Source organism: Colletes gigas, unplaced genomic scaffold (assembly GCF_013123115.1).
Source record: "Colletes gigas isolate AHSC1104 unplaced genomic scaffold, ASM1312311v1 Colletes_gigas_Sc00002, whole genome shotgun sequence".
Taxonomy (NCBI): domain Eukaryota; kingdom Metazoa; phylum Arthropoda; class Insecta; order Hymenoptera; family Colletidae; genus Colletes; species Colletes gigas.
Window position 1 is genome coordinate 3,001,564 of NW_025106631.1, and position 27,995 is coordinate 3,029,558.

Consider the following 27,995-nt stretch of genomic DNA (forward strand, 5'->3'; position numbering starts at 1 on the left):
ATCGTAAATAAAACAAACGCAGTCGCTGGGGTGTAAAGATATCCATGATTTTAGAACGATGTTTATCGATGGAATGGTATTCATAAAAAATAGTTACAAACGTTACGAGGTTTATTTCTTACAACTATGAAGTAGACGATACAAAATCACAATCGCGTTCACATTACGAGCATTGTTTTGTGTCCACGATCAACTACAATACTGCAATTGATGGTTAATGTGTTCCGATGATCGAATCGTTTGCAATAGTACAGGTAAAGTCGTATTTACCGTCTATCCGAATAAAAATCGATCCTTAAGCGACGTTTTCATTTCTTCCCTCTTCGCACGATCGATGTACGGGGTAAACGCTATCGAAATTCATTTTTTCTCTCACCGAGCCCTATGTTCGATATCGGTTAACGTTTTTTTGTTATATTCGGTTTGTCTGAGACGTTCAACAATTCGTAGAAAAAAAATGTTCCAAATACGCAACAATCGTAGACGGATAACGAAACTTTTAAAATGCACATTTCTATGCAGCCGTGCCTCGCGAAACAAGAACGTTGCAACATTTAATCACAGACATTCGAAAACTGATTAATCATCAGAAATTTTTTTAAACATTTTCAGTTACCTGCCATTTCTGCAATACCTTTTTCACGCTATATACCACTCGTCTACAGTTCTTCGTGCTTCTCGACACTTTCTTCCGTGCTCTCCTCTTTAAACTCTAAAATGTACAAAAATAAAATCAAGTTACATACTGTCGTGATTGAGCAATTATCGTCATTTTAAACAACGCATTGCCGTCTAGTGCTATACCGTGCTCTTCCTTCTCCGTTTGCCTATTTTCCACTTTCTGTTGTAAAGCTTTTATCTCATCATCGTACCCTACCCATTCCGGTAATATCCGCACGGCTGCTTGCAGTTTAGCTTCCTTGGTCATTGGATTATTGCACTATCGTTCGAAAATAATCAATTTTAAAGTTTCAGAAATACATGTAAATACCTGAGGAGCTGAAATCCATATGGTAAAATAACTAAATAAACGTCACGCTGTCGGACTCTTATCAGTTAATTTAGGATATGGATTCAGCTCCCTGAAAACTCGCGATCATTAGCAGTGTTAGGTTCTTCGTTGTATACAGGGTGTTCGGCCAACCCTGGGAAAAATTTTAATGGGGGATTGTAGACTTCGTTAAAAAGTTATTAACAATTAAATTCAAAAATTTCAAATCGTTCTGGAAAAATTATTTTCGATTGCGGGGGTCAATTATAATCATTTTTGGTGAATAGACATACCCCCGAAATCCTATACACTTTCGAGAAAAAAATTCGAGAAGGTACTGAAATTTTTAGACGAAATTAAAAAATTTCGAATCATACTAAAAAAATTATATTTAGTTGTCGGAGTCAATTCTAATCATTTTTGGTGAATAGACATACCCCTGAAATCCTACCCACTTTCGAGAAAAAAATTCGAGAAGGTACTGAAATTTTTAGACGAAATTAAAAAATTTCAAATCATACTAAAAAAATTATATTTAGTTGCAGGGGTCAAACACAAGCATTTTTGGTGAATAGACATACCCCCGAAATCCTACCCACTTTCCAGAAAAAAATTCGAGAATGTACTGAAATTTTTAGACGAAATTAAAAAATTTCAAATCGTACTAAAAAAATTATATTTAGTTGCAGGGGTCAAACACAAGCATTTTTGGTGAATAGACATACCCCCGAAATCCTATCCACTTTCTAGAAAAAAATTCGAGAAGGTACTGAAATTTTAAGACGAAATTAAAAAATTTCGAATCATACTAAAAAAATTATATTTAGTTGCAGGGGTCAATTACAAGCATTTTTGGTGAATAGACATACCCCCGAAATCCTACCCACTTTCTAGAAAAAAATTCGAGATGTGAAATTTTTCGACGGAAAAAAAAAAATTTCAAATCGTTTCGGAAAAATTATTCTCGGTTGCGGGGGTCAATTACAATAATTTTTGATCAACAAACATACCCCCGAAATCTTGCGCATTTTCGAGAAAAAAATTCAGTAAGGTTGAAACTTTAAACGTTAATAACTTTTTAACAAAGCCTCCATCAACAAATTAGTATTCTTGATTTTCGTCTTATTTTGGCCACTAGAATCTCCCATTGTATATTAATTTTTTAATATCCCTAAAATCCCCCATTAAATTTTTTCCCATGGGTGATTGAACACTCTGTATATTTTTATTTACCAAATCTATGGTTTTAGCGTATTTTTTGGATCCATCGTCGCACCAAGTTTCACACCACAACCACTCCTGAGGCAATGTTTTTATTGCCACTTGGTGAATCATGTTATTAGGCAGATCCTGAAACGATAGATTGTATTTTTATTAGTTTCTGGATCGTTGTTCGACACGAGTGCTGTTACTAATCTCACGGACCTGATCGAGATTCGATAAACTGTTGGGATCTTGACTCAACGCTTGATACTGCCCCCTCAACCTGTCGCCAGCCGCGATGCGTCTGAATCGTTTCAAGTCTACCACGTATAAGGCGCTAATGTGATAAGCACGACCTTGTAAATGATTTCGCCAATAGCCTTGCTTCCAAAATCTAAATCCGTCCATTTCCCTCCTGCTGTCACAAAATGGCGTATACGCATAGGGTGCTGCGCCCAGGTCCATCGTCGCCAGTTCCTTCAAATCTGCTCTGACCACCTAAACTCAACGTTTTTAATTTCTAGTAATAACAACGGAATATTTTGTAATTCTATCCAAAAAAATTTCATCGTATTTATCGTACCTGATCGGCATCGACGAATATTATTTTCTTAACATTCAAAGGGAAAAGTACATCCAGAAATAGAATTTTATAACCCCAAATCGTTCTCTGTTTCTCGGTCTGTTGATGAAGCCAGCGTGGCCATTTGTATTGCACTAACTCGTACTCGAAACCATACTCCTTCGCCATGTGCGGCAAAAAGTCCTAACAAAAGGTTCATCTTTTAAAATATCTCCACCCCATAGGTACGCTCCGACATTGTCGCTTACTTTTAACGTTGGCGAAAGATAGTTTTTCAAGAACCAGAATTTCACGGGACTTTTCGTGTGCTTTATGACGCTAAGCATCATAATCTTCAGAAATCTTTCGTACAAATGGCCGGACGCCAGGGAAAAGATGTTCAGCTTCTCGTCCTGGTCGTCGCCATCGTCTGTTTTCGCGAACGTCCTACTTTTCCCCAACAAAATTAATCAGAATCTAACAAATACAAACGTACAAATCGTACGACAGAAATTTCGCGAAAGATTACGAGTACAACATTGTTTAGTCGTCGATAGTTTATCAAAATTTGGAAAAAAGAAAGGAGAGAATAAAAATTAAAGTTCGAGGATAATTGAATAACGTGCTAAATGCGTTTTTCAGAGTACATATTGGATTTCAAAGCCTGTGCCGGAGTCATTTCTGACTCGAACCGACATTTCGCTAAAACTGATATATTTTCTCCCGTTCGAAACTCGAGCTCCTTCGTTTTCCTTCGCCAGAATATTGCAAAGAAACGAGACCACGTGAAAACGCTCGTAATCATGTAAAGGAGACACCATGATTTTTCTTCTTTTTTTCTGTCTGTCTGCTCGCAAATCTATGGCTAAAATTAGTCCAGCGAATCGGGGCATCGGTCGAGCGTCGAAAGCAGAAAAGGACAACGAGTGAGAAACAAAGAGGTCCGTGAAAAAAACGGTGGAGTGTCTCATTGGTCAAAGCAGTAAGCACATAATAGGTATAGGTACGCACACAATTGTCTTCGTTGCAATAACGAGACTCGGTATTGTGTGCGTGTCTCGAGAAAGGTGGCGAGTCGATAGCAACTCCGTCACAGTTCGAAAAGCTTTTGTATATTTTTACTTTTTTGATATGTCCTTTGACGAGCAATATGGTTTCTTCTTTGGTGAAGATTACCATAATGACGAAGTGTCGTCGGATGGCGGGACGGTATCGAACAGTGATAATGAACCAGAGATCCAGGATTCTAGTGACATTTTTGAATCGAAAGAAAACGACGCAAGAAACGAAGTTTTATCTGGCCGCGATTGGCAGTATATTTCACAACTAGGATCACAGAGCACTAGCGAGAATATAGAAACGATAGACGATAGTTTCCGTTTATTGATAGATGAAGAGATTGTCCATACGATTGTTTTGCACACCAATAAAAAGGCAGAAGAGAATATGCAACCGGGCAAGAAATGGAAACCGGTAGATCCAATAGAAATCGAAGCTTTTCTCGGTCTCTTGATACTCATTGGACGCTTTAGGGAATCTCGAGAGAGAAAACAGGACTTGTGGAAAGTCGACGGACTTTCCCGCCGATTTTATGCCGCCATAATGTCGCGAGACAGGTTTACCAATATATTACGATATATTCGGTTCGACGATTCGAGTACACGCGAGCAGAGGAAAATGATAGATAAATTGGCTCCGTTGAGAGACGTAACCGAGATTTTTGTTCGTAATTGCAAAAATTCATATAATGCGACAAAACTCGTGTGCATTAATGAGCAATTGGTCACGTATCGCGGTCGATGTTCGTTCAAAGTATGCGTGCCAAGTAAACTAGAAAAATATGGCATCAAGGTATGGTACCTTTGCGACTCTAAAACATTTTACCGTTGCAATCTGAAAGTATACCTCGGTAAAGAAGGAAACGCGTCAGATAAGAGTCAAGAACAACGTGTTGTCAGAAACATGACTAGCGTGTTAAAGAATTCAGAAACAGAAAAACCGGAGATCGTCAAGTATTATAATGGTAGAAAAAGTGGGGTCGACGTGTTGGATAAGATGTTACGGGAATACTCCTGCAGGCGGCGTACCCGTCGATGGCCGCTATCGTTATTCATGCATTACTTGGATATTGCCACATACAATGCATTTATCCTTTGGCGAACAAAGTATCCTGCGTGGCAAGATAGAGAATCCTTCCTAACTAGGAGAAAGATGTTTTTGCAGGAATTGGCGAAGAAACTGTGCGAAAAGAATATAGACAGAAGAGCTGCTGCGTTCGAAAACATGGACGAAGGACTGCACGCGGATGTAATAAAAGCGATAGAAGCGACTGGCAGAAAAATTGTTAAAAGACCAAAATTGGGAACTCAAAAACGTGCTAGGTGCTGTTACTGCGTAGGCAGTAATAACAGATATTCAAAGATATGCGTTTCTTGCAGAAGACACGTATGCAATAATCATTCGTTGCAAAATAGGATCGTTGTATGTAACACGTGCAGTTATATAAAGAGCGAATAAATTTGATGTTACGTTATTATTCTGTCCTGCCTCTGCAAAATGAAAACATGTCACAGTTTGCAAGGAAGAGTAAAACGAATATTGCGTACCTTGAAATGGAATTCCACAAGCTCGAACTTTTCTCGTCTTCGGACAGGAGGTCCATTTCAGCCTTGTCCGGCTTCTTGGACACTTTGACCTGCAACACGTGGCTCTTCAGCGAGCTTATGACGACTTTAACGTCGTTGCCATTTTGTATGACATCTTGTCCGCCGACGGTAGTGAAATCGTATATTTCCGCCGATCGTCCCTGTCGAAGGCGTAACACCCACTCGCCGGGGTTTGCTTTCAGTTGGAAATATCCCAAGTTCGCCATCACTATGGTGTCCACCATTAACGGCTGCCTCTCCGTTCCCAAAGTGAATTGCAGCCCTCGCGGTGGATTTCCGATAACCGCTTCGAAACAATGCCCTTCGAGCAGCAAATGCTCCAATTCGAATTCGCTGGGAAAAAATAGACGCATGGTATTATGTAATACAGATTATCTACGCTACACCAGGTGACGAACTACGTACCTGTGCACTCCCATCGCGACATTGTCCAATTTGATGTTATCTAAATCGTAAACGCTTCTGACTACCTCTACCAACCAATTCTCTGGCGCGTGGATGTATTGCGTCAAAAGAGACGATGTTGGTAACTTTGTAAACTTGGCCATAGCACCGTTGATGTGACCATCGGCGGAGAATTGTAGCTGTGGCTCGAACACGAACCGATAGAAACTGAAATGAGTGAAACATTTAAATAAATATGAAGTAGAATGGTAAAAGTACCATTATTAATACTAGATTTACATATTTAAAATTGCAGAACGCGTAAATATTATTGTTTAACAACTTATGTTGAATTTGTTTGATGCAATTGCATGAATACATGTTCTAATTGAAAGAAAAATCGTATTTTAAGGTAATCGTCAACATGAAAGGTATCAATAAATATACGTTTATTACCTTTTCAACGGCATGTCGCTGTTCTTCTCCACGCAGTTCAGAAACACTTTAATGTTGCAGTTGAAGGACTGCTGCAACGTTCTCAAAATCGGGCCCAATTTCTGAGCACCGCGAGACACAGGATCTACGATAGCTATCAAATTGAACACCACTTCGTCGGGATTCGCTGCTGGGATCTTCACGGCGCTAAACATTGGAGCAATTGCAAAACGAATCGTTAACGTCAAGTTACATGATTTCGTGCTGCTTATATGTAGAGCTCACCTGTAGTCATCGCCGTGAAAAGGAACATCGAATCGACTACGTGTCTGAGGATGCGACACTAACAACGACGTGATTTTCATAATCATGTCGTCCGTGATTTCGTTCTTCTCTGTAATGAAAAGTAATCACAATAAGAATTAGATCGTTGACACGAAGTACTGTTCACATAGATCAGTCTCCATACCGTATTCATCATCCTCTAGTAGCTGTCCTTTTATTAATTTCTTAAACAATTTGTCCCCGTAACTGTTGTGACTGAACCTTTCCAACAACGAAAAATCTTCGCTGGTGAATTCTTCGTCTACGTCCAGGGGACCGATTAACCTTCCATTGCATACGATTGCTCTGGTTCCTTTCTCTAAATTCAATACCGTTTTAACGTACAACCGATGGATAGACAATTCGTCGACTTGCTTCTTCAAGCTTTCCCTCACGGCTTCTTCCTAGATTTTACATGATTTATTCGTCGGAACGTTTATTATCATTTTGATATTAGAAAGTACAAATTGCTCACCTCTATTTCAAACTTGCCGTCAGCGATAACGCCAGCAACATCTTCTTGGATTACCTTACGAACGAAACGCAAGACCTTGTCTATGGGCAAACCGTCCAACGCGGCTAATACTATCTGATTTACGTCGGTCGTGGAATCGACATTTGGCTCGGATGGCGAGTTAATGATCACGGAAAGCCTAACGTCAGCGTTCGATTCCTAAATTACGAATCACTCGTGAAACACGTTTATCTAAATTTTAATAAAATATTCACTCTCTTGTTCGCTTACTATGTACTCGAGGGCCTCGCGTAGCAGTTGCCTGCCTGTTGGGTCGTTCAAATTCGCCACCACCCAAAAGGTGTACAAATGGTGCACGTTCGTACGACGCAGTACGTACACATAACGCATTCTACTCATCAACCACGTTGTCAGATCTTGCGGGCTCCATTTGGTGTAATTCTCGTCCTTGGGTAGAGTACCGATTAAATTCAACCACGTGTACTTCTCTGCTTTTAATATTCGCACGTTTAAACTACGATATAAAATCGAAAATGTATAAATTATTACGGACTCAGGGATGGGGGACCGTTTGACGTTGAAAAGTCCATTTAAAATAAACGTACTTCCTGTAATTTGTAGACTAAGAAGATGCATTGTTTACCAATTAACTCAAAAGACATTGTGTGATTTTTAGGTCGAAGGTTCATCATCCCTGTTATAGGTATTACATACAGGGTGTTGGAAAAATTTTAATAGGGGATTCTAGAAGCCAAAATAAGACGAAAATCAAGAATATCAATTTGTTGATGGAAGCTTTGTTAAAAAGTTATTAACGTTTAAGGTTTCATAGGTTCTGAATTTTTTTCTCGAAAATGCGCAAGATTTCGGGATTATGTCTATTCACCAAAAATTATTGTAATTGACCCCCGCAACCAAAAATAATTTTTTTAGGACGATTTGAAATTTTTTAATTTTGACGAAGAATTTCATATCTTCTCGAATTTTTTTCTAGAAAGTGGGTAGGAATTCAGGGGTATGTCTATTTACCAAAAATTATTATAATTGGCCCCTGCAACCGAAAATAATTTTTCCAAAGCGATTTGAAATTTTTTTTTTCCGTCGAAAAATTTCATAGTTTCTCGAATTTTTTTCTAGAAACCGGGTAGGAATTCAAAGGTATTACTATTCACCAAAAATTATTGTAATTGACCCCCGTAACTGAAAATAATTTTTTTAGAACGATTTGAAAGTTTTTAATTTTGTCGAAGAATTTCATATCTTTTCGAATTTTTTGCTCGAGAATGGATAGGATTTCGAGGATGTGTCTACTCACCAAAAATTATTGTAATTGACCCCCGCAACTAAATATAATTTTTTTAGTTTGATTTGAAACTTTTTTTTGCCGTCGAAAAATTTCACTTTCTCGAATTTTTTTCTAGAAAGTGGGTAGGATTTCGGGGGTATGTCTATTCACCAAAAATACTTATAATTGACTCCCGCAGTCAAAAATAATTTTTTCAGAATGATTTGAAATTTTTGAATTTAATTGTTAATAACTTTTTAACGAAGCCTTCATCAAGAAATTGGTATTCTTGATTTTCGTCTTATTTTGGCCCCTAGAATCCCCCATTATAATTTTTCCCAGGGGTGGTCGAACACCCTGTATATTATAATAAAAAAAAAACTCGTACCGTGGCATCACGTTCGGCTGATTCATAATATAATCGACCACATCGTCTCCGTCGGACATCTCGCCGCGGTACACTGCTTTCTGTAACGCGGGTGTTTGCGTCATAATGGTGGATACAACTGCTTCTTCGAACGCGGCGGCATTCAATTGATCGGCTGACAAAGGTACACCGTTCATTAAAGCTTGGGGAAATTTCTTGAAACCAGTTCGTTTCACGAAATCGCTAGCTAGATGACGTCCTACATCGTACTCGGACTCTTCGCCGAGAATATAATTGATATTAGCAGATGAATCTTGGACCTTTAAAGCTTTTTTCACATCGTCGACAGTGGCGCCATCCGGCCCAATGTAATTTCCTAACTAAAAAGAAGAGATAGTAACGACACGTTTTTCTACTATAATACACTGATTTATCATTACGAGTATGAAGTAGTAATGAATCGAATACCACAGGGCCTTACGTCTATTAAAAACTGTAAGGCGTGTTCCGATCCTTTGGTCTCCGCAAAATAATGGTACACATTGTTCACCGCGATACTGGCATCCGTCAGACCAGTTATAGAAGTGTCGTAATTTGTTACGAAAACGAAACCGACGCGTAGCGGTGCAGCATGGAAATACAATGATTGCGCCAAAGTGATCAACGGTGTAGATTCTTTGCTCAGGGGGTCGATGATTAACACCTGTCGAAAGAAGGAATATCAAAAAACGAATACACGCTCTACGATTGTTTACGAGCATTGACGGATGTATACGAACCAAATTGTATAAATTTCTTCGAATATTTCTAAGCAGTCCGGGAAGAAAAGTTGGCCTTAATAATTCTGTTAACGACGGCGACCACCGTGAGTAAGTTACATCCTGTTCGATATCATTCAGCCAAATTATAGCCGAGTCTCTTATATCTATCGCGAACTCTTGCTTATCCATATTGGTGGACAAATCCAACGCCAACAATTTGCTCATCTTTGTATTACTAAATCCTACGAACGAAACGTTATAATTCTCTTCCGTTTCTATCGCGTTATTCTCAATATAGCGTGCGTACCGATTTTACGAAGAGACTCCATTATTTTGAGCTCGCTTCTCAGCGATTCGAGAAGACCGAGTACATCCACAGCCTCCAAATCGAAGAATAGCCCATTAACGAAGAGCGCGGTATCCGTGGGTTGTATATTTAAACTCGCGGCAAATATCATTTGATTAAGTTTCATTTCCTTCTTCATATCGCCGTTTACTTTCGTTCTGATCAAAGATTTCGCCTAAACAATCCAGAAACAAACGTTTACAAAAATCAGAGCCGACCACGTTTAAGATAAAATAAACGAAGCCATACAAATACAAAAGCATATGTGTATTAATACTGTATGCAAAGGTGTATTTACTTGCATCGGGAAGTTTTGCGAGATATCGATCAAAACGTTTATAGCGTCGTTCGTGGGTGAGTTCATAATTCTCTCAGCTGCCTGATGGCTTAATTCTTGAAACTGCCATACTTTCAACGCTCCGATTTCATGGCTACTTTCGAGCAAATGAGTCTGCAGCTTATCCAGCTCTGCATGCTTGTCAGGATACAAATTTCTGAAAAAGTGTTTGCTATAACATTTTGCTCGAAACATGTTAATATTAACGTGTAACGTAACTAGCGTAACCACCTTACTTTAAAGTCACAAAATTGATTCCATCTATTTCTTCCATACTGTCGCTGTAAGTTTCAGAATCTTTGTCAGCGTTATCTTTGATGTCCGAATCGTCTGTTGCTTTGTATTCCGTGGACTTCATTTGTAATTCTACGCCATATCCTGACAAACGTACATGTTTCTCCGATCTGTCCTACAAATTATAGACAAAGGAAACATTTGAATATTGGGAACATGTTCCTTGATTATGAATTATGTATTATTAAATACCTAAGATACCTTTAAATAATGTCGCAAAATATAGTTGATCCCCTGGGTTTCTGAAAGTTCTTTCAATTTATTATGGAAATCTGAGAACATTGGCGTTCCGATTTGACCATACAATATAATAACATTCTCGGACTGTTGAGACACACGATAACGATGATCTACGCTATAAGTATCAGGATTTAACCAAGTTTCCTGTAAAATAAACAAATACTTAAACGTATGGGAATTACATGCGTAACGTAATAAAGTTTATATACTACTCACTTGGTCGATTAAATTATCCAATTCTTCTAAAGAACAAGTAAATTTTCCACCGACATCTACTATGTTATAACAATCAAGGCTGGAAATGTTTTTATTCTCTGCCATTTGAGTAAACATCTCCACTCGTGCTGAATAAATACGTAATGACAAACCTAATTTGAGCAACGCTACTTCGGAAGGAGATAAATACTCCTCGGCGAACGTAATAACGGCATTGTAATTATCTCTTTCTGTAAAAGGAAAGAAATGTGTAAAATAACGGCAACTAAATAACAATACTGCGTTACGTCGGACTTGCCGTTTCCAAAATTGTGATCTGCAAAGGTGTCTATAAATTTCCAAAAATAATTTGAATTCTCATCGCTTAAATACTCGGCTGCTTCGAGCGCTAAAGGCGTCTCTTTCCATTTTGCATCTATCAGGGTCGTCACGTACTTATTAACCCTTTTATCCGCTTCAAGATTTGTTATACACAGGAGTAGTATAGGAGAAAGTGCAGTTAACCACATCTGTAAACAACATAACGATTATTAATAACACTATCGTAAATATAAAAACATAATTAACTTAATGTTTCCGTAAGAGTACCGTCGCGTTTTAGTAGCTCCAAATTGTCGAAAATATTAACAGATTTTATCGACGATCGAGAGTTATCCGAACGCGTTATCTAATTAAACGAAGAATCCTTTAAATCCGTGTGCCGTAGATAGCAATTTACTTAACAATAATGCCGATCGTTTCATTATTTTCCTCAAAACAATTCGAAATTACACGAACCCGCTTTTTCATAACAACATCATACTGTCGAGCGAAACGAGAGATGTTACCATCGATAAAAATTAATAGAAACGGTGTTAGCAGTGCATAGTTATGAATATCAATAACACCGCGGTACGTAAAACGGACTTATTCGAAACAAGTTACATACCTCTAATTTTGCGATAGAAATTATATCAAAGAAGAAAAATACGACGATAGCCAATCCATGCAGTACACGTGCCGGCAAATACCACACTGGTGGAATTCTTCACGAACTCTAAGCTAAGGAGTTACGCGTGTATGCATAATACGTATACATTCTAATCACCATTCGTGCAATCATACATTTACAAATTTCGTATGACACGTATATCCCTCCGTACGTGACCAACCAAATTACACGAAACTACGTGCTACATATTCGACCGTCGGATCGCTACGAATGGCTATGAATTGCAGACACAATTTTCATAATTTCAACGATACGTTTCAAGGAACGTATCGCCCACAAATTTTCGTCCAGAATTACCAACGCGTTTAGGAATGAATTTCATAAAATTTCCTAGCAATTTTATCAGACTTAAAAAAAGAAAGAATATGTTTTCTATTAAACGATTTTTACTGTTGCCGTTTGTTGACAAACGAGAAATAAATAAATGCTAAGGTTTTGTTGTCTACAATGGAACATGTTCGTACGCTTGTTCTAAAAGTAACGTGACAAAGAGCGCACGTATCGTACAAAGTAGGCGTTCGAAACTTGTGTGCACCCACGTATTAAGCAACGAGATAAAAGATATTCGTTAGATTTAATACCGATTGTATACTGTGAGAAAGAAACTTTTATATCATGACTATAATAGACTATATGCACACGTTATCCGACAATCCTTATTTCGGAGCTGGATTTGGTCTGTTTGGGTTAGGAGCGGGAGCAGCTATATTGCGTAAAGGGATGCAAGCGGGAATGATATTCTTCAGGTACAACTCGTATAAAAATTCTACTGCATTCGACTCTCCATGGCATCTCTAAAATGTTTAAAACGTTTTGCAAATTCAGGCGACATTATATGATCACTTTGGAAGTTCCTTGTCGGGACAAAAGTTACCAATGGCTTTTACAATGGATCACGCATAAGGGCGCGAAAAAAACGCAGCATCTGTCTGTTGAGACAAGTTTCGAGGAAAGAGAAACAGGTCACATAAAAACTAGATATGATTTCATACCAAGTATCGGAACTCATTTCTTTAGGTTAGAAATAACTGTACTTATTGCTCAGATACTTCAGCTTACGACGACAAGTATAAGACAGTTCTGCAATTATCCAAAGATTGTAATAATCGTTCGAGGGAAATGATCAGACAGTACACGTAAACGATGTAAATTTCTTAATTTGTTTAATCGGTTCAACAGATACAAAGGGAATTGGATAAGAGTGGAACGAACCAGGGAACAGCAAACCTTGGATATACAAATGGGTATACCGTTCGAAACTGTACAACTTACGGCATTTGGGAGAGACAGAAATATATATTTCAATATATTGGAAGAAGGTAAAACTTGTACTTGTGTGCAAGATGCACGATAGATTAGTAAGAGTAACATTTTCATTTGTAGCTAGGCAAATGGCCCTGAAAGAGCACGAAGGCAAAACGATAATGTACGTTGCAATGGGAAGCGAGTGGAGGCCGTTTGGACATCCTAAAAAACGAAGACCGCTAAAATCAGTCGTTCTAGACACTGGTATCGCGGAGAAAATAATAAGCGATTGTCGTGAATTTATAGAAAATTCATTGTGGTATAGTGATCGTGGTATGTAAACGGTCGTCTAAAAGGAATGATTAGAACAAAGGGAGATGAATATGTTGATTAATTTACGTAGGGATTCCGTATCGTCGCGGATATTTATTACATGGTCCCCCGGGTTGCGGTAAATCGTCATTCATTACCGCATTGGCTGGTGAATTGGAACGTGGTATATGCGTTTTAAATCTATCGGAACGTGGTTTAACGGATGATAGATTGAATCATTTATTAGCTGTAGCTCCTCAACAAACTATTATACTCTTGGAAGATATCGATGCAGCATTTGTCAGTAGATCGGAGAGCAAAGAAGGTATACTCGCTAGTTTCGAGCGAGTACACGGATTAATTGCATTGCCAATTTCGATATATTTTATTACAGTTAAATCTGCATACGACGGTTTGAACAGAGTAACGTTTAGCGGTTTATTGAACTGTCTGGATGGTGTTGCTTCCACCGAAGCAAGAATTCTGTTTATGACGACTAATTACTTGGAAAGATTGGATCCTGCATTAGTTAGGCCAGGTAGAGTAGATGTAAAAGAATATATAGGTATGTATATGAAATTAAGCGTTAAATTTGAACCCGATTCATATTGAAAGTGAATGATATTCGATTGATTGTATATTTCATTTCAGGCTGGTGTAGCATGCAACAAGTGGAACAAATGTTTTTAAGATTCTATAGAAGCACCGACATCAAAGCGGAAGAATGCGCTAGACAATTCGCGGAGAACGTTATGTCTCAAAAAAAGAATGTTAGCCCGGCGCAAATTCAAGGATTCTTCATGTTCCATAAGAATAGTCCCGACGACGTAATGAAAAATGTTTCACATATATGGGAGCTTACCTGATAGGATTAGATACAGAGATTAGCATTGCAACGAAACTGTGTATAAAGGCAGAGAAGAATAAAATGACAAAGGTATTGTAGACCATTTAGGTTCTCATATTTATATTAATTACGTAAATCGGCACATTTGCCGATTCGGCTTCCGACTTCTGAAATTTCTACAAATACAAACTTAATAGAAACGTGATAAAAATTTCTCACTTTTACACGATTTATTCCGATTATTGCGTTACTGTCGACATTACCAACATTGTGAATGACGATCCAAAGACAAAATACATTATAGCAAAATAAACGTTGTATACATTTTCTTCTACTCTCATCAATATATTTTTTTTCCCGACTACATATATTTATATGTATATCTATCTATGTACACATGATTATTAACGTGCTTCTTCACGTTGACTCAAAATTGGTTCAACCAATTTCACTTAAATCTCGAATTTTTGAAATTAATAATATTTGATCAAATGAAAAGCTAGCGTTTCATTCTTTGAAATCATATTTCACCTGCACATCTTAATGTGGTTTGCTTTGAATTTACGAAAAATATTTTGTACAAAAATCAGCATATCTCTTTAAGCGCACGGCCATAAATATCGTTACACGCATAATTATGTACGTTAATTCTGCCATTGCACGTTGAAAACTATACGTTCAAATAATATTATCATTTTTTGATTTCATGTAAAAAAAATACGTTGCAACTCCGATACAGCTTCAAAGTACGATAAAATAAAAAAAAATGTAACATTTTTTTTTCGTAACGAGTCGCGTGCTCTATCGAGTATTTTTAATATGCAACAAATTGCTTCGTAAGAGAAACTTTACGACTAGAGAATTATATTTAGCGAGACCATGCATGCAATTACGATTACACGTCGAAATCAATCGCAAATTCGAATTCATCGCGCCAAAATTTTGCCACTGGGCTGATAATACTTGTTCGACGGTACACATTTTCAGACTTTTGTTCCTTTTTTCCCCGGTATCTTTAAGAATGTTAAAATACTTTCGTAAATGCGATTTTACCGTTCTAACTAGTACGTACAAAACGCTAACATAAAGCTGGTAGCTTCGACGGCTGAAAGAAATCTCACACGGCACGGTAAAAGATGTAAAAATTTGATAGTTTACGATTTAATGGTGTCTAGAAGTCCTTGATGCTTAGAAACTCCATATATATGGTTCATAGTTCAATGGGTCTGGTTGTTCCATGTTGTGTCCAGTGTGACTATTGTTTCCAACCATACACGACGGATAGGCAACTCCGGTATTTTCCTGTCCCGACACAGGTGGCGCGATAGTCGGCGCTAATCGACAATCGGGTCTTTGTTGCATCATAGGACCCATTGGCTGCATCGATTGCGGCGCTGGCGGAGGTGGTTGAGGTTGAACGAGCGTAGGAAGAGCTGCGGTAATATTGTGAACAGGTTGCATAATATTAGGAGCTGAAACATAATTTGCCACTGTGAAGTGGTTTACAAAATAATCAATTAGTTCCTTCCGCGTGGCGTGTGAAACACAATATCGGAATGAATTAAAATATCGAGGCTCACTCGTTGCAGGATTATGAAACGGCAAAGCAGTGGACTGTTCCGGTATCATGTTCGTCGGCGGTGGTACGATTTTCACTGCAGCAGACTCTGTCCTCCTCCTTTTAGAAGACAATCGTTTCGGCGTATTCCTCGACGCTTGATCCCGTTTTTTATTACCGTTCGATTTCTTCTTCTTTTCACCGAGCATCTTTGGTTTGTTTGGTCGATTTCCACTGGGCTGCCAAAGATGCACCGTATGTACAGCGTTTCCCTCCCTAAACCAATCGAATGTTTGGTTACTCCTGGAACGAACGAAGATATTTTCTTTTTGTACACTGACCCTTGCTTTTTCCCAAGCTTCCAACTGTGGATACCAGCTTTGTGAAGCCGTTCTCTGATCGTGTCCACGCTACACTTTAATCCCAGAGCAGGCGCGACGTGTTTCGCCGCAGTTAAGGGCTGCTGTGTAGCCATCGCGATTATAGCTTCATCTTGTTCTTTAGTCGTGATACGACGACGACCCTTTCTTTCTTTCGTTTGCACGTTCCCTTCTTTATGCCAACGTTCTAACCACCTTTTAACGGTACGTTCCTATTTAATAACAAGTATTGGGTATAAGGCTATCCTCAAGATAGTCTTAATTATGCAAGTCCATCAAGACGAACGTGTTTCCACTTACCGATCTGTCGATTGCGAGCGCGATTGATAGCGTGGATAAACCTGCCTCGGACATACCGATCATACGATTTCGAATTTCGACGCTCGTTTCCAACGTTCCTTTCGCCTTCCCGCCTTTCTTTTTCCTTTTCTGCGACATACTCCTTTCGTTACTGTCTTTCGACGTACAGTGGAGCCTGTCGGGTTGCAGGGCGACCGGGGCCTGATTCTTGCATCCTAAAAGACAGGGGAACGAAACTTGAAATATAAAAAAAAGAAGATATTGCATCTCCTCTATCTATTCAGATGTCTACGTTAGTAACTTATTAGCAACCTGAGTCATCGTCGACCGCGGATCGTAGATAACGCGTCGGCTCATTTTGTACTGGCAGTTCCAGGAACTGATGGTGATGATCCTCCTGCAACCGTACAGGCAAAAATCGCTCCATCTTGACAGGCTTTGCAGCGTTCTCGTTTTGTTTGAGTTCACCGCCAGAAGACTGATTGCTGTCTTGAGAACTACAGGAATTGAAATTATCAGAGTTCATGTTCGTATTGGTTTGCGGGCTAGCCAATTGCAAATGTAAGTGTTCCTGGTGCTGCTGGTGTTGGATTTGATGCTCTACTTTTAGTTGCCGTTGCTGATCGAGATTGTGCGTCTGATCTGTAATCGTTTGCCGTACTTGTTGCGCGTGATGTTGCTGTTGCTCTTGCCGAGTACGTAATTCTTGAAGCTGCTGTGACAAAGGTTGTTCGTGAGAAATTGGATCAGGTTGGCCCTGAAATTCCGAAAAGCTAGAGTCGGGCATCGAGACAACGTATGTCTGTAAAAGCTTACTTTAAAGACAGCGCGCAAACCTGTGGATAATGATGACTTCCTTGCACCAAATCCAACGGCCAATTTTGAGAGATATTTAAACCAGGATGCTGATAAACAGGTTGCGCCTGTTGAACTAAACTTAACGCATTGCCAAACTCCGTTTGATTCGAAGGTAGCGGTTGAGGTGGCGCTTGCATGTCAGCGGCCTGAGGTTGAGGAGCAGCTTGTTGGGAAAATATAAATTCTTGCTGTTCGTTGGATTGCTTTGCATTTTCTATCGGTGCGCCATCACCAACGTACACATCTTTGGCCCTAATTTTCCAAGACGGGTTCTTCTTTTTAGTCGTGCTACTATTCTTATCGTTTTTACTAGAATCTTTGGAAGACTTCTTTTTCCCTAACTGTGTCCCGGTAGGCCTCCATACAGGCTGTTGAATCGCTGCACCGTCTGTATCCCTACAGACAAAGAACACAGTTGAACAGCGGGAGTGTATTTAAGATGGAATCGTACAATTGTACAGAATTCAATAACCAACCCAAGAGGAATTCTTTGCATGTATTTCCGCGAGGGACTCCAATTGTGGATTCCTGCTTTGTGCAGTCTTTCTCTTATAGTGTCAACGGAGCAATTGAGTCCCAAAGCAGGGAGGACAGCTTTAGCAGCTGTTATCGGCGTTTGCGTAGCCAGCCTTATGATCGCCTCGTCCTGTTCGCTGGTCGTGGCACGTTTACGTCCACATCTTTCTCTTGTCTCTACCGTACCTTCTTTATCGAACCTGTTCAACCACCTTTTTACTGTACGTTGCTGGACAAATTAGAGATAATGAAATTATAGATGAGTTGGAAACCACCATAATTATATACAAACAAGTAAATTGATAGCGTGCAGTTTTTAAAAATATACTTACCGAACAATTGACGGCAGCCGCAATTTCTCGCAGGCCCAAACCAGCTTCGTACATTCCCACCATTCGATTTCTCAATTCCGGCGTTGTCTCGTGCACACCTCTGGTTTTTCCCATTTTGATTTATCCTTCGAACCGATTTGTCGAGAAAGTATACGGGTATGGTAGCAAAAGAGGTTTAAGAAAAATTTTAAATTTAACGCGAAAACTGACGTAAGAATAGAACAGACCACGTGACAATGGCAGTGCTCTATCAGAAAGTTTTTCAAAATTTTAATTACGTTCGTATAATCGTCTGTCGCGCGATCTTCGAATTACAACGATACGCCGGATCATCCTATTTGATGATCGTGGTCCTGCTGCGTACGCTTTTGGAAAAATATTCTCTCTTCCTTGCCTTCGACATCGTACCGTGTTCGAAATGTTTGGACGGGTCGAAACCTTAGCGTCGAACGGATTGCAATTGCGTTGTTTACCAAACTCGATTTCGCACGTAGAATTCACCGGGGCAACGTTCACCCGTTGAAAATTGCTCGGTCCACGTCGCGGTGCATGGACGGGAGCCTGTGTTTTCACCGTCGATACACCTTATACGTCTCGTTTTCGACGAAATGCACTCGCTCGAAGAAAACACTGCAGTCAATACAACTTCGGCTGTACAGTCCGTCGAGATTCTTTTGTCCTCGCTTTGTTCCCCGTAAACTTTTAATTTCCATCCGAACATCTTCCCGGGCATGCTTCACCGCCGCCGGGAAACATGCTAATCGACGGGACGTGGAATCGCAAAAGATCGCTACCTAAGACACGGAACGTCTTCGATTCGGAAAACGGCGTGAGAATGCACCAGCATCGTCAATTTTTGTTCGGCGGACTGTACTGTGTCGTCGACCGTACAGTCCCTCGAAATTGCTTCATCCTCGTGGAATCTATCGATTCCGTCTCATTTCAAAGATCCGCGAGTCCGGTGAACGCAAAATGAAACGCAATCCCCGTGAATTTCTGCATTCGTTCGCCGACGAACGACACAGACGCTCGTCTATCGTCAATAGAAAATCAGCTGACTGTACCACCGAGCAGCGGGAAACGTACAGCGAGAAGGTTATGTCAAACGAGAAACATTTCGCGCGACGATACGTTTCGACGATGCATCGAACAACGTCGCGGAAATTTCATGGAAGGAATAACGCTCGTACACGTGCCGGTCATACCGACGCACCGGTGTTTCGCGTATCGACTACAATTTTTCTAGTATCGGGTTTGACGTTGGTCAATAATTTTGACGGGCGACTGTACTCGACGCGTGTTATTCAGGGTTAGCTCTCGGGTATGTTCGCCCACCTTCGCCCGGAATTATATTGACCCACTAATTCGCTTCCCTCGTGCGTACATCTCGCTCGAAACTTCGTAGACAAGTTTTCGGTGCATTGACACGAGCTTCAAATGTTTTCGTCAATTTTTCCAAACGATCTTTTACTGGACTAGCGAACGCATGCGAGCTGCTTTGAATTTTGTTGCGTTCCCGTGACTTTTGCTTTGTTTAACAACCAGCCACGAACAGGTCTCGTCCGATCGCGATTTGTAAACGTTAAATTTAATAGGACAAAATTCAAATCGTACGGTTATGCGGGAGATAGGACAGATTGCATAGGGTCGACGGATCGTAAACTGGTAACATCCGCCAATCAACCTGCGTTTATGCTTACTACACCCTGGCCTAGAATCCAAAGATTCGATCACCCTACGATAGACTACTTTAAAGGTTTATTAATTATTGTTTCGACGATCGTTAACTAACGATCGAATGGATTCGATACTCTGTACCGACGGAGGCTATCATAACCTGCATTTTATTTCGACCGTACATTCGAGTATTACATTTTTGGATTGAGTCTTTTTGGATCGATTAAAAAGTGTTGCCAAGGAAATTTGTTGCTTCTGATCGCGATATTTGTTAAATCTTCCCCTTTGATTTGCTCGAGTCGCGCCCTCGATCCGAATTGCGTCGCTGAGTATTCTACCCAGGACTGGCTTTAGCCACAGGCAAAATAGACATCGGTTCAGGGCGCGAAGAGCTATTTGTGCTTCTTATCGAAGCGCCCCCTAGCGTCAGACAACCCGATACTCGCATACGAGCGAATAACAATTGCTTTTTACACCCCATTGTTCAGAAATCTACCCAAACGTATATGCATAATTAATGTCGTTGCGATCGACGTTATTTGGCGGGAAAAATGCTCTTGAGCCGGTACTGGTTCTACCCCGAGTGGAGCCGACCCGAGCCGAATCGAACCGTACCGTACTACTTGAAGCGAGAGATTCCCGGGCAGAAAGAACTCGTGGTCGGGAATCGTTGCTGCATCCAGCATCCCACCGATCGAAAATCGATCGGTTGCTCGACTCAACGACAACCGACGAAATCGAACGCGAATCATGGGGTTCTTGGTCCTCGTACCCTTGCTGATTCTCTGCTTGATCCAACCGCCGGTCGTTCGTTGCGGGGTACGTAACATTGCCAGGAGAATTCTTAAAAAATCGTACGGGAAAATTGATATTTTTATAGACACGGCCGAGTTTCGTTTCCGACGAGATGATAGCAGCCACGGCGAACGTCGTGAACGCTTGTCAAACGCAGACAGGAGTGGCGACAAGTATGAAAGACAGAAACGTGACGAAGTTGTAATAGCAATGGAAATAATTTTTTGCAACTACTTTTACTATTTTCCACGTCTGTTTGGGTACGGTTGGGACTTTATATTATTATTCGTGCGTAATGATATAATGTGTTTGTTGTTTTTGCAGAGGATATAGAGGCTGTGAGGAACAGCGTGTGGCCTGAATCGCGGGAGTTGAAGGTAACTGTCCTGCTGTATTTACCGACCCGCGTTTTTTTTTCAAACGAGACAAACGTATGCTTATTGTCGACGCAGTGTTACATGTACTGTCTGTGGGAGCAATTCGGTCTAGTCGACGACAAGAGGGAGCTCAACTTGGACGGCATGCTCTCGTTTGTCCGAAGAATACGAGCCTACAGGTCGGGAGAACTGCACTTCATCCCCGTGTGCCACGGATACAGCACAAACATGGGTATCTATTACATATTTTTTATTATTTCTCCTTTTATTCCGTCGATCGATCTGGCATCGTCGAAATTTCCGTGTTTTTCGTACCCTTCTTTCCGTACAAGTGGGAACGATTTCATTTCGCAAGATTTTTTTCGATTGCACGCGATCGATGGAGTCGAGTATGGTCCGGCGTCAATTAATTCACAACCATCGTTTCTTTAGCGAAAGACGACAACTGCGAGTACGCGTACACGTTCAACAAATGTTACGCGGAATTGTCGCCGCAAGTGAGTTATTTTCTTTTTAATAACAATACATTTTTCTCGACTATACATATACAGGATCTTCGGCTACCTGGGAAAAATTTTAATGGGAGATTCTAGAGGCGAAAATAAGACGAAAGTCAAGAATACTAATTTGTTGATGGAGGCTTTGTTAAAAAGTTATTAACGTTTAAAGTTCCGCCCGTTTTTAATTTTTTTTTCGAAAATGCGCAGGATTTTGGGGGTATGTCTATTCACCAAAAATGCTTATAATTTACCCGTGAAACTAAATATAATTTTTTTAGATCAATTTGAAAATTTTTTTTTCGCCGAAACTTTCATCATCTATCCGAATTTTTTTCTCAAAAGTGGATAGGAATTCGGGGGTATGTCTATTCACCAAAAATGATTGTAATTGATCTCCGCAACAGAAAATAATTTTTTTAGAACGATTTAAAATTTTTTAATTTTGTCAAAGTATTTCATCTTTTCGAATTTTTTTCTCGCAAATGTGTAGGATTTCGAGGGTATGTCTATTGACCAATGATGCTTGTAATTGACCCCCGCAACCGGAAATAATTTTTTTAAAACGATTTGAAATTTTTTAATTTCGTCGAAAAATTGTACACCTTCTCGAATTTTTTTCTCGAAAGTGGGTAGGATTTCGGGATTATGTCTATTGACCAAAAATGATTGTAATTGACCCCCGCAACCAAAAATAATTTTTTCAGAATGAATTGAAATTTTTTAATAACTTCTTAACGAAGCCTCACTCAAAAAATTAATATTCTTGATTTTCGTCTTATTTTTACCTCCAAAATCTCCCTTCAAAATTGTTCCCAGGGGTGACCGAACACCCTGTATAAACTACACTACAGAGACACCGAGACTTCGAGTTACTAAGTCTATACATGACAACCTATCTTTCTAAACGGTGTTTAACGAGCAATTTTGTTTTCTTTCCAGACGTATTACTTGTTCTAACGGACAGAGCGCGAGGGAGAAAGGAAACGAGACCAAAGAAAAACGACGCGTCGCCAAACGACCTGGAACCTGCATCGTGTGATTTTTCACTTTACCATGTAATGGAACCGTACCGGTTTCGATGTAAACGACCCTTCCTACGAGATGTCAATAAAATAAAACGTCTAAATCATTCGACGCTCAAGTTATTGCCAATCTTATCAGGCTAGTTCCTCAAAAGACTCGTCTCGTACGATTCCAAGCGTTATTGTAACCCGGATAAAGGGTAAAAGACAGGGGCGACTCGACGGTTGAAAAATTGGAAGATTTGTTTGTCCGAGTTTCGAGCTGATCGCAACTTCCGACGGCCGAGGGCCTCCAATTGTCAATTAAGGTCGTGTCCGTGCGCGAGATCGCGTTCGAAATAGATTAAGCGCGTTTAACAGCCGAAGGTAGAACGAAGTGATTACGTTATTCACACCTCCATGTCGATCGTGTCGAGGAGACACCAGTTTCGTTCAGGGTTGATAACTTTTACAAGTTGCTTCCGTTTGTTCTCGAATTTAACTTGAAATCATTCTCCGCGAAAGACAGTCGAATTGTTTCTTTGTTTTTCTTAGGATAAACGATACGCAGGCTTCTAGAGCGCCACCTGATGTCAGGCACATCCTCTTATCTTTTGTCACGATTCTCTGTCCCTTCGTTGCAAATTAAACTATAATAAAACGGTTATAACAGATTCGAGATTCTTTATATGGTATACACAGTCTTTTTACGCAAATACCCCACTGTACGATATCAAACTCTCGGTCCTGACTTACGTCGTTGCGTAAACGATTCACCACCAGCAATTAAAAAAAAAAAAAACAAACGTCTCACCCTCCCAAGCTACAGTCCCCTTGTAATTTAAACGCGCCTGAGACGAAGGACGATACCGTAATTACGGACGAAGTTTCGTGCCAAATCCAAACAGTTGCATTACAGGTAAACGAGTCGTTTATAGCAATTACGTTTTTTCGTGGAACTTGGGTTGCACGCACGGATGTTAATTGACTGTTGCGATTACACTGTAGCCTTTTGATGGGTACTCTTTGCTCGTCCTTCTAATTACTCTCTGGTCGCAATCTTCGCTATAAGGTCGTTGTATTTATATCGAACGTCGATCGCCCTTTGACAAACATTTGCGCGATAAAGGAATGTGACGCAAATAGAGAACCTTTAAGGGGCCTTTCTACTTTGTGGGATTAAAAAAATCGATTTTTTTTTGCGTTTCCTTTTATTCTAAATAAGATTGGGCTGCCCCCCTTTTTTCACTGCTTCCTAGCCTCTCCTTGGATTATCGTCTTTTGTCTCACCACGTGTTGTATTACTGTATTTTATTTTATAAATAAATCTTGCATTTTGTCTTTTACTCAATCCCTCAACGCTCATATTTTTCGGGTTAACTAAGAATGATCAATTTTTTTTATTGGATTTGCTTCCAAGTTGAATAAAAATGCGGTTCTTGTTAATTGCAATGTTGCATCCGACGTATAATTTGAAGAAAAAGATATATTGTCATCCCTTAAAGTATTAGATTAAAGAAATATCGTTTTTCAAAGCAGTCAGACTCGGGCATGCGCGTTGAGGGGTCAATCTGGGTGAAGAACGTTGTTTGAACCTACGAACCAACGAATCACAAAGAAACATGTACTTTTCGTGCCCTACAAGGTAGAATGGGCCCCTTAAACGTAGAAAAATGCTAACAATTAGAGCAATAAAATATAAATCTATCGTTTTTGCGTCAGGTCTATGGATTTTCTTTTTTTTTTTTTAAAGCGAGAATGCTATCCAAAAGGTTCGAAGACTACTGTATTATTTGCAATCGACTTGATCGAACCAGGATTGCACGTTTGGCGATCAAATCAAGTACGGGTTGCAATTAGCTGGAAATTCGAAAAACCTAGACGCTTGCAACCTACCAGTCGCATGTGTATTTGCCAACCGATAATTATTTACTCCGCGCGCGTATATATTCCCCCTATCGGAAGACGCGGCGCAGTCCGTTCGACGTTTTCGCGGGGAAAAAATCGAACTTATCGGGAAATGAAGGGGACAGTGTGTTTTTTTATTTGGACGTATTTCGTGGCGTCGGGGATCGCTTTTGTCGCCGGTATAGGCTCGGTACGTGCAACACCGTTGAAAGTTGTCCTGATTTATCCTAAAACGTTTTATCTTTTATGTTTCTTGTCGATGCCAGGCGGATCCTGACGATTTTCGAAAAATGACCGCCCCATCGAGGAAGAAATGTATCAAAGAGACCAAGACTACTATTCGTAAGCGACGAAATCTGTCGATTGATCCTGATTACAACTTTCGTACGTAACTGTGTATTCTTGCAGAGGCTATCGAAGATGCCGAGTACGGGGAATTCCCCGAAGACGATGAGAAATTAAAGTGCTACTTCAAATGCGTCCTGGGGAAATTTAACATAGTCGGTTACTTGTATAGTTCGGTCCACGATATAGCGAGGTCGTAAACTAAACTCTTGAGGGTTGGGACCGACTGCTGCTGCGGCACTTAGGGCTGTAGGTGACATCTCGCTTGAGGGTGCCTTTCTGAATGTCTTGTTGTGTCCGTAACTGCACTGCTTTTTTCATTTTCTAAATGCATATATTATAAGCAGTTAAATTAAGATATTAAAGATTTGAATAAGACCTTTACCTGTTACGATACCTCTAAAAATGGCGACAGTAGATAAAACATTTCTTCGTACGGCCCTGACTGTGGTCCAAGTTGTTTTGGGAGCTGAAACGTATAAAACTTTAACACCTACTCGAGTTTACGACCTCGCTATATTGTGGCCCCTACTATACTAGGAATGGGACACTCGAACTCTCGAAAACCCTTGAAACTCAAAGCTTTGTAACATTTTTGCGTTCTAATCGTTTGATCTGAAGTAGGTTCTCCTCGGAGTGAAATGTAAAAAATAAGAGTTCTGGGTTTCGAGAGTTTCGAGAATCTGAAAATCAGGTATCATAAAACCAATTCGTTTCCTACTCGACAGATGGATAACAGTGGCAAGATAAAATACAATATGTTGAAAAAGGTGATACCTGAACCTTACAAAGAAGTGGCCTTCGATAGCTGCGCCAATCCTAGTGAGTATCGCGGAATCGAGTCTCCTCCATCCTTAACTGAAACGAAAGACGAAAGAAATAACTATTTTTACATACTTTGACAAATTTGTTTCCGCTCTAAAATACCAAGAGAAAAAAGGATATTACCTGGGGAAAATTTTAATAGGGGATTCTAGAGCCCAAATTAAGACGAAAATAAAGAATATTATTTCTTGATTGAGGCTTCGTTAAAAAGTTATTAACAAATTGAATTAAAAAATTTCAAATCATTCTGAAAAAATTATTTTTGACTGTGGGGGTCAATTATAAGCATTTTTGGTGGATAAACATACCCCCGAAATCCTAACCATTTTCTAGAAAAAAATTCGAGAAGGTATGAAATTTTTCGACGAAAAAAAAAATTCGAATCGTTCTGGAAAAAATATTTTTAGTTACGGGGGTCAATTACAATAATTTTTGGTCAATAGACATACCCCCGAAATCCTAACCATTTTCGAGAAAAAAATTCGAGAAAGTGTGATATTCTTCGACAAAATTAAAAAATTTCAAATCATTTTGAAAAAATTATTTTCAGTTGCGGAGATCAATTGTAATCATTTTTGGTGAATAAACACACCCCCGAATTCCTATCCATTTTCGAGAAAAAAATTCGGATAGATGGTGAAAATTTCGGCGAAAAAAAAAATTTTCAAATCGACCTAAAAAAATTATCTTCGGTTGCAGGGGTCCATTATAATTATTTTTGGTGAATAGACATGTCCCCAAAATTCTACGTACTTTCGAGAAAAAAATTCTTTATCGAAAATATACTGTGTGGCCGGATATGTTTCTATAACTTTTTAACGAAGCCTCAATCAACAAAGTAGTATCCTTGATTTTCGTCTTATTTTGTCCTGAATGAAACAACTGAACACCCTGTATATATTTATACTGATTTTAGCTGGGAAAGATAACTGCAACAAAGCCTACAACTTTATGAAGTGCTTGTACTTCGCTAATCCCATGGTAAGTTGAATACATGCTCTTCAATAATTCGTAGGATTTAAGTTCTCGTCTCAAGCTGAAATTTTATAAATCTTCTTCGACGAAAGACGTTCCTCTTCTTGCCTTTCCTGCAGGTATTTATCGCCCCGTGAGCGTAGTAGTTCGTTTCTGGAAACTGTGCATAAAATGTGCAAATGTACAGACAGAAATGAACGGAAGGAAAGATTCGTCGCGGGTCGCAAAAGCAAACGACGAGATCTATAAAACGAGTCAACGTATAATTCACTGTAGAATCGAAAACATACAGTTGTGTAATAAAATGATGGTAACCTATGAAGGCGTATTCGTTAAAAATACATTTATCACACACGAATGAACACTTACGTTAAATCCTTTATGATATTTACAGGGCGAATATAATATTAATCTTCCACGATCGCTCAAGAGGAGTTTCGTGTTTTACGCGACCAAATAGTCGATCACTTCAGCATTTTCTTACAGTTTCGCTAATCCCTTGAACCTCGATCGAATAATTTACACGCTTTCAACGCGCAGAAACTTTAAGAAAATGCAAAGAGACAGGAATGAACTTTTTTAAACTATAGCAGACCTCCTCAGAACGATCGGCGCGTGTTCTCGAAAGTGCCGCGGCCACGGTAACCGAAAAATATCGATTACGTCTTGCGCGGCTTAGTTTTTCGTTTGTTAATGTTCATTATGTGTTCGACGATTATATCGTCTGCTCTTGGATCGATGGGAACTGCCTGTATGGGAGCTCTCGAGCTCGCGGCTGGCTTCGATCGTCTCTCGATCAACGTGTTCAGCCACGTCCACATTTTCTCGCGATTGAGGAACGCGAACGCCACGAGCATTATGAACGGCAACGCGACCACGGACGTTTGGTTCATGTCGCTCTGGTCCACCTTTCGTTCCGCGTTGAACATCAGCTTCACGTACTTGAAGGACGAGTTCGCCTCGAAGTAAACGGGCACGGTTCTGTACTTGTGCATCGCCCGCGACAACGTAGACTCCAGCTGTACGAAATACTTTTTACCGTCCGCCTGCAACGGCGGGAAATGCAGGAGAAATCCAGCGTTGTAATTGCTGCCGATCTTGCTCGGTTGCTGAGCCTCCAATTTCGCGGTATGAATCGGGGAATCGGGCGTGTCCTCTCTGCACAGTTTTATCTTTAGCGTGCGATAGTGCTCCGGTTGGCCGGACACAACGTACACGGAAATGTCGGTGCGAGATATCGGATGGAACGCGACCAATCGGAGATCGTGAATGTCCTTGCCGGTTTGCACAGGTACGAAGTCGGGGCTCGTGCGTTCTATGTGCGCGTTCACCTCGGCGTTCGGCTTCAGACGGAACGTGTAGGCGCA

General features: G+C 40.0%; 6 protein-coding genes across 7 annotated transcripts in view; 3 read left to right on the forward strand and 3 right to left on the reverse strand.

Annotated features, from left to right (window-relative positions):
* Nucleotides 1–93: 93 nt before the first annotated feature.
* On the reverse strand, nucleotides 94–11,732 carry LOC122403570 (UDP-glucose:glycoprotein glucosyltransferase). The gene is made up of 23 exons (XM_043407167.1): nucleotides 11,610–11,732; nucleotides 11,185–11,395; nucleotides 10,887–11,116; nucleotides 10,632–10,814; nucleotides 10,373–10,545; nucleotides 10,098–10,293; nucleotides 9,761–9,974; nucleotides 9,472–9,695; nucleotides 9,174–9,395; nucleotides 8,714–9,072; nucleotides 7,311–7,554; nucleotides 7,041–7,238; nucleotides 6,711–6,969; nucleotides 6,527–6,635; nucleotides 6,263–6,448; nucleotides 5,828–6,034; nucleotides 5,363–5,755; nucleotides 3,026–3,203; nucleotides 2,778–2,960; nucleotides 2,417–2,692; nucleotides 2,225–2,341; nucleotides 805–940; nucleotides 94–712 (listed from the first exon to the last, which is right to left on the reverse strand). The coding sequence occupies exons 1-23, from the start codon at nucleotides 11,673–11,675 to the stop codon at nucleotides 660–662; spliced, it is 4,617 nt and encodes a 1,538-aa protein (XP_043263102.1). The 5' UTR covers nucleotides 11,676–11,732; the 3' UTR covers nucleotides 94–659.
* Nucleotides 11,733–12,264: 532 nt separating this feature from the next.
* Nucleotides 12,265–14,565, forward strand: LOC122403635 (mitochondrial chaperone BCS1). Its single transcript, XM_043407260.1, has 7 exons — nucleotides 12,265–12,623; nucleotides 12,703–12,894; nucleotides 13,057–13,196; nucleotides 13,261–13,455; nucleotides 13,526–13,759; nucleotides 13,829–13,999; nucleotides 14,086–14,565. The coding sequence occupies exons 1-7, from the start codon at nucleotides 12,493–12,495 to the stop codon at nucleotides 14,298–14,300; spliced, it is 1,278 nt and encodes a 425-aa protein (XP_043263195.1). The 5' UTR covers nucleotides 12,265–12,492; the 3' UTR covers nucleotides 14,301–14,565.
* A 673-nt stretch (nucleotides 14,566–15,238) lies between these two features.
* Nucleotides 15,239–18,371, reverse strand: LOC122403576. The gene is made up of 8 exons (XM_043407176.1): nucleotides 18,226–18,371; nucleotides 17,854–18,122; nucleotides 17,356–17,773; nucleotides 16,832–17,276; nucleotides 16,520–16,734; nucleotides 16,181–16,431; nucleotides 15,862–16,115; nucleotides 15,239–15,771 (listed from the first exon to the last, which is right to left on the reverse strand). Exons 1-8 carry the CDS (start codon nucleotides 18,337–18,339, stop codon nucleotides 15,470–15,472), a joined length of 2,268 nt encoding a protein of 755 aa, XP_043263111.1. The 5' UTR covers nucleotides 18,340–18,371; the 3' UTR covers nucleotides 15,239–15,469.
* A 144-nt stretch (nucleotides 18,372–18,515) lies between these two features.
* On the forward strand, nucleotides 18,516–22,657 carry LOC122403650 (general odorant-binding protein 69a-like). 2 transcript variants are annotated; one of them, XM_043407283.1, is made up of 6 exons: nucleotides 18,516–18,585; nucleotides 20,391–20,721; nucleotides 21,022–21,074; nucleotides 21,150–21,306; nucleotides 21,507–21,571; nucleotides 22,514–22,657. In XM_043407283.1, the coding sequence occupies exons 2-6, from the start codon at nucleotides 20,454–20,456 to the stop codon at nucleotides 22,529–22,531; spliced, it is 561 nt and encodes a 186-aa protein (XP_043263218.1). In that variant the 5' UTR covers nucleotides 18,516–18,585; nucleotides 20,391–20,453; the 3' UTR covers nucleotides 22,532–22,657. The 2 variants fall into 2 exon arrangements, with proteins under 2 accessions (XP_043263218.1, XP_043263227.1); XM_043407292.1 differs by lacking the exon at nucleotides 18,516–18,585 and adding an exon at nucleotides 20,783–20,870 and having other exon boundaries at nucleotides 20,559–20,721.
* A 1,936-nt stretch (nucleotides 22,658–24,593) lies between these two features.
* On the forward strand, nucleotides 24,594–27,088 carry LOC122400444 (general odorant-binding protein 83a-like). The gene is made up of 6 exons (XM_043401924.1): nucleotides 24,594–24,673; nucleotides 24,750–24,825; nucleotides 24,892–24,983; nucleotides 25,557–25,650; nucleotides 26,570–26,634; nucleotides 27,023–27,088. Exons 1-6 carry the CDS (start codon nucleotides 24,596–24,598, stop codon nucleotides 27,086–27,088), a joined length of 471 nt encoding a protein of 156 aa, XP_043257859.1. The 5' UTR covers nucleotides 24,594–24,595.
* LOC122400490 overlaps nucleotides 27,026–27,995 on the reverse strand; it is a 60,971-nt gene continuing 60,001 nt past the window's right edge. The window contains exon 21 of the mRNA XM_043401999.1: nucleotides 27,026–27,995. Within this exon, the coding sequence (XP_043257934.1) occupies nucleotides 27,288–27,995 (708 nt within the window). The 3' untranslated portion in view covers nucleotides 27,026–27,287.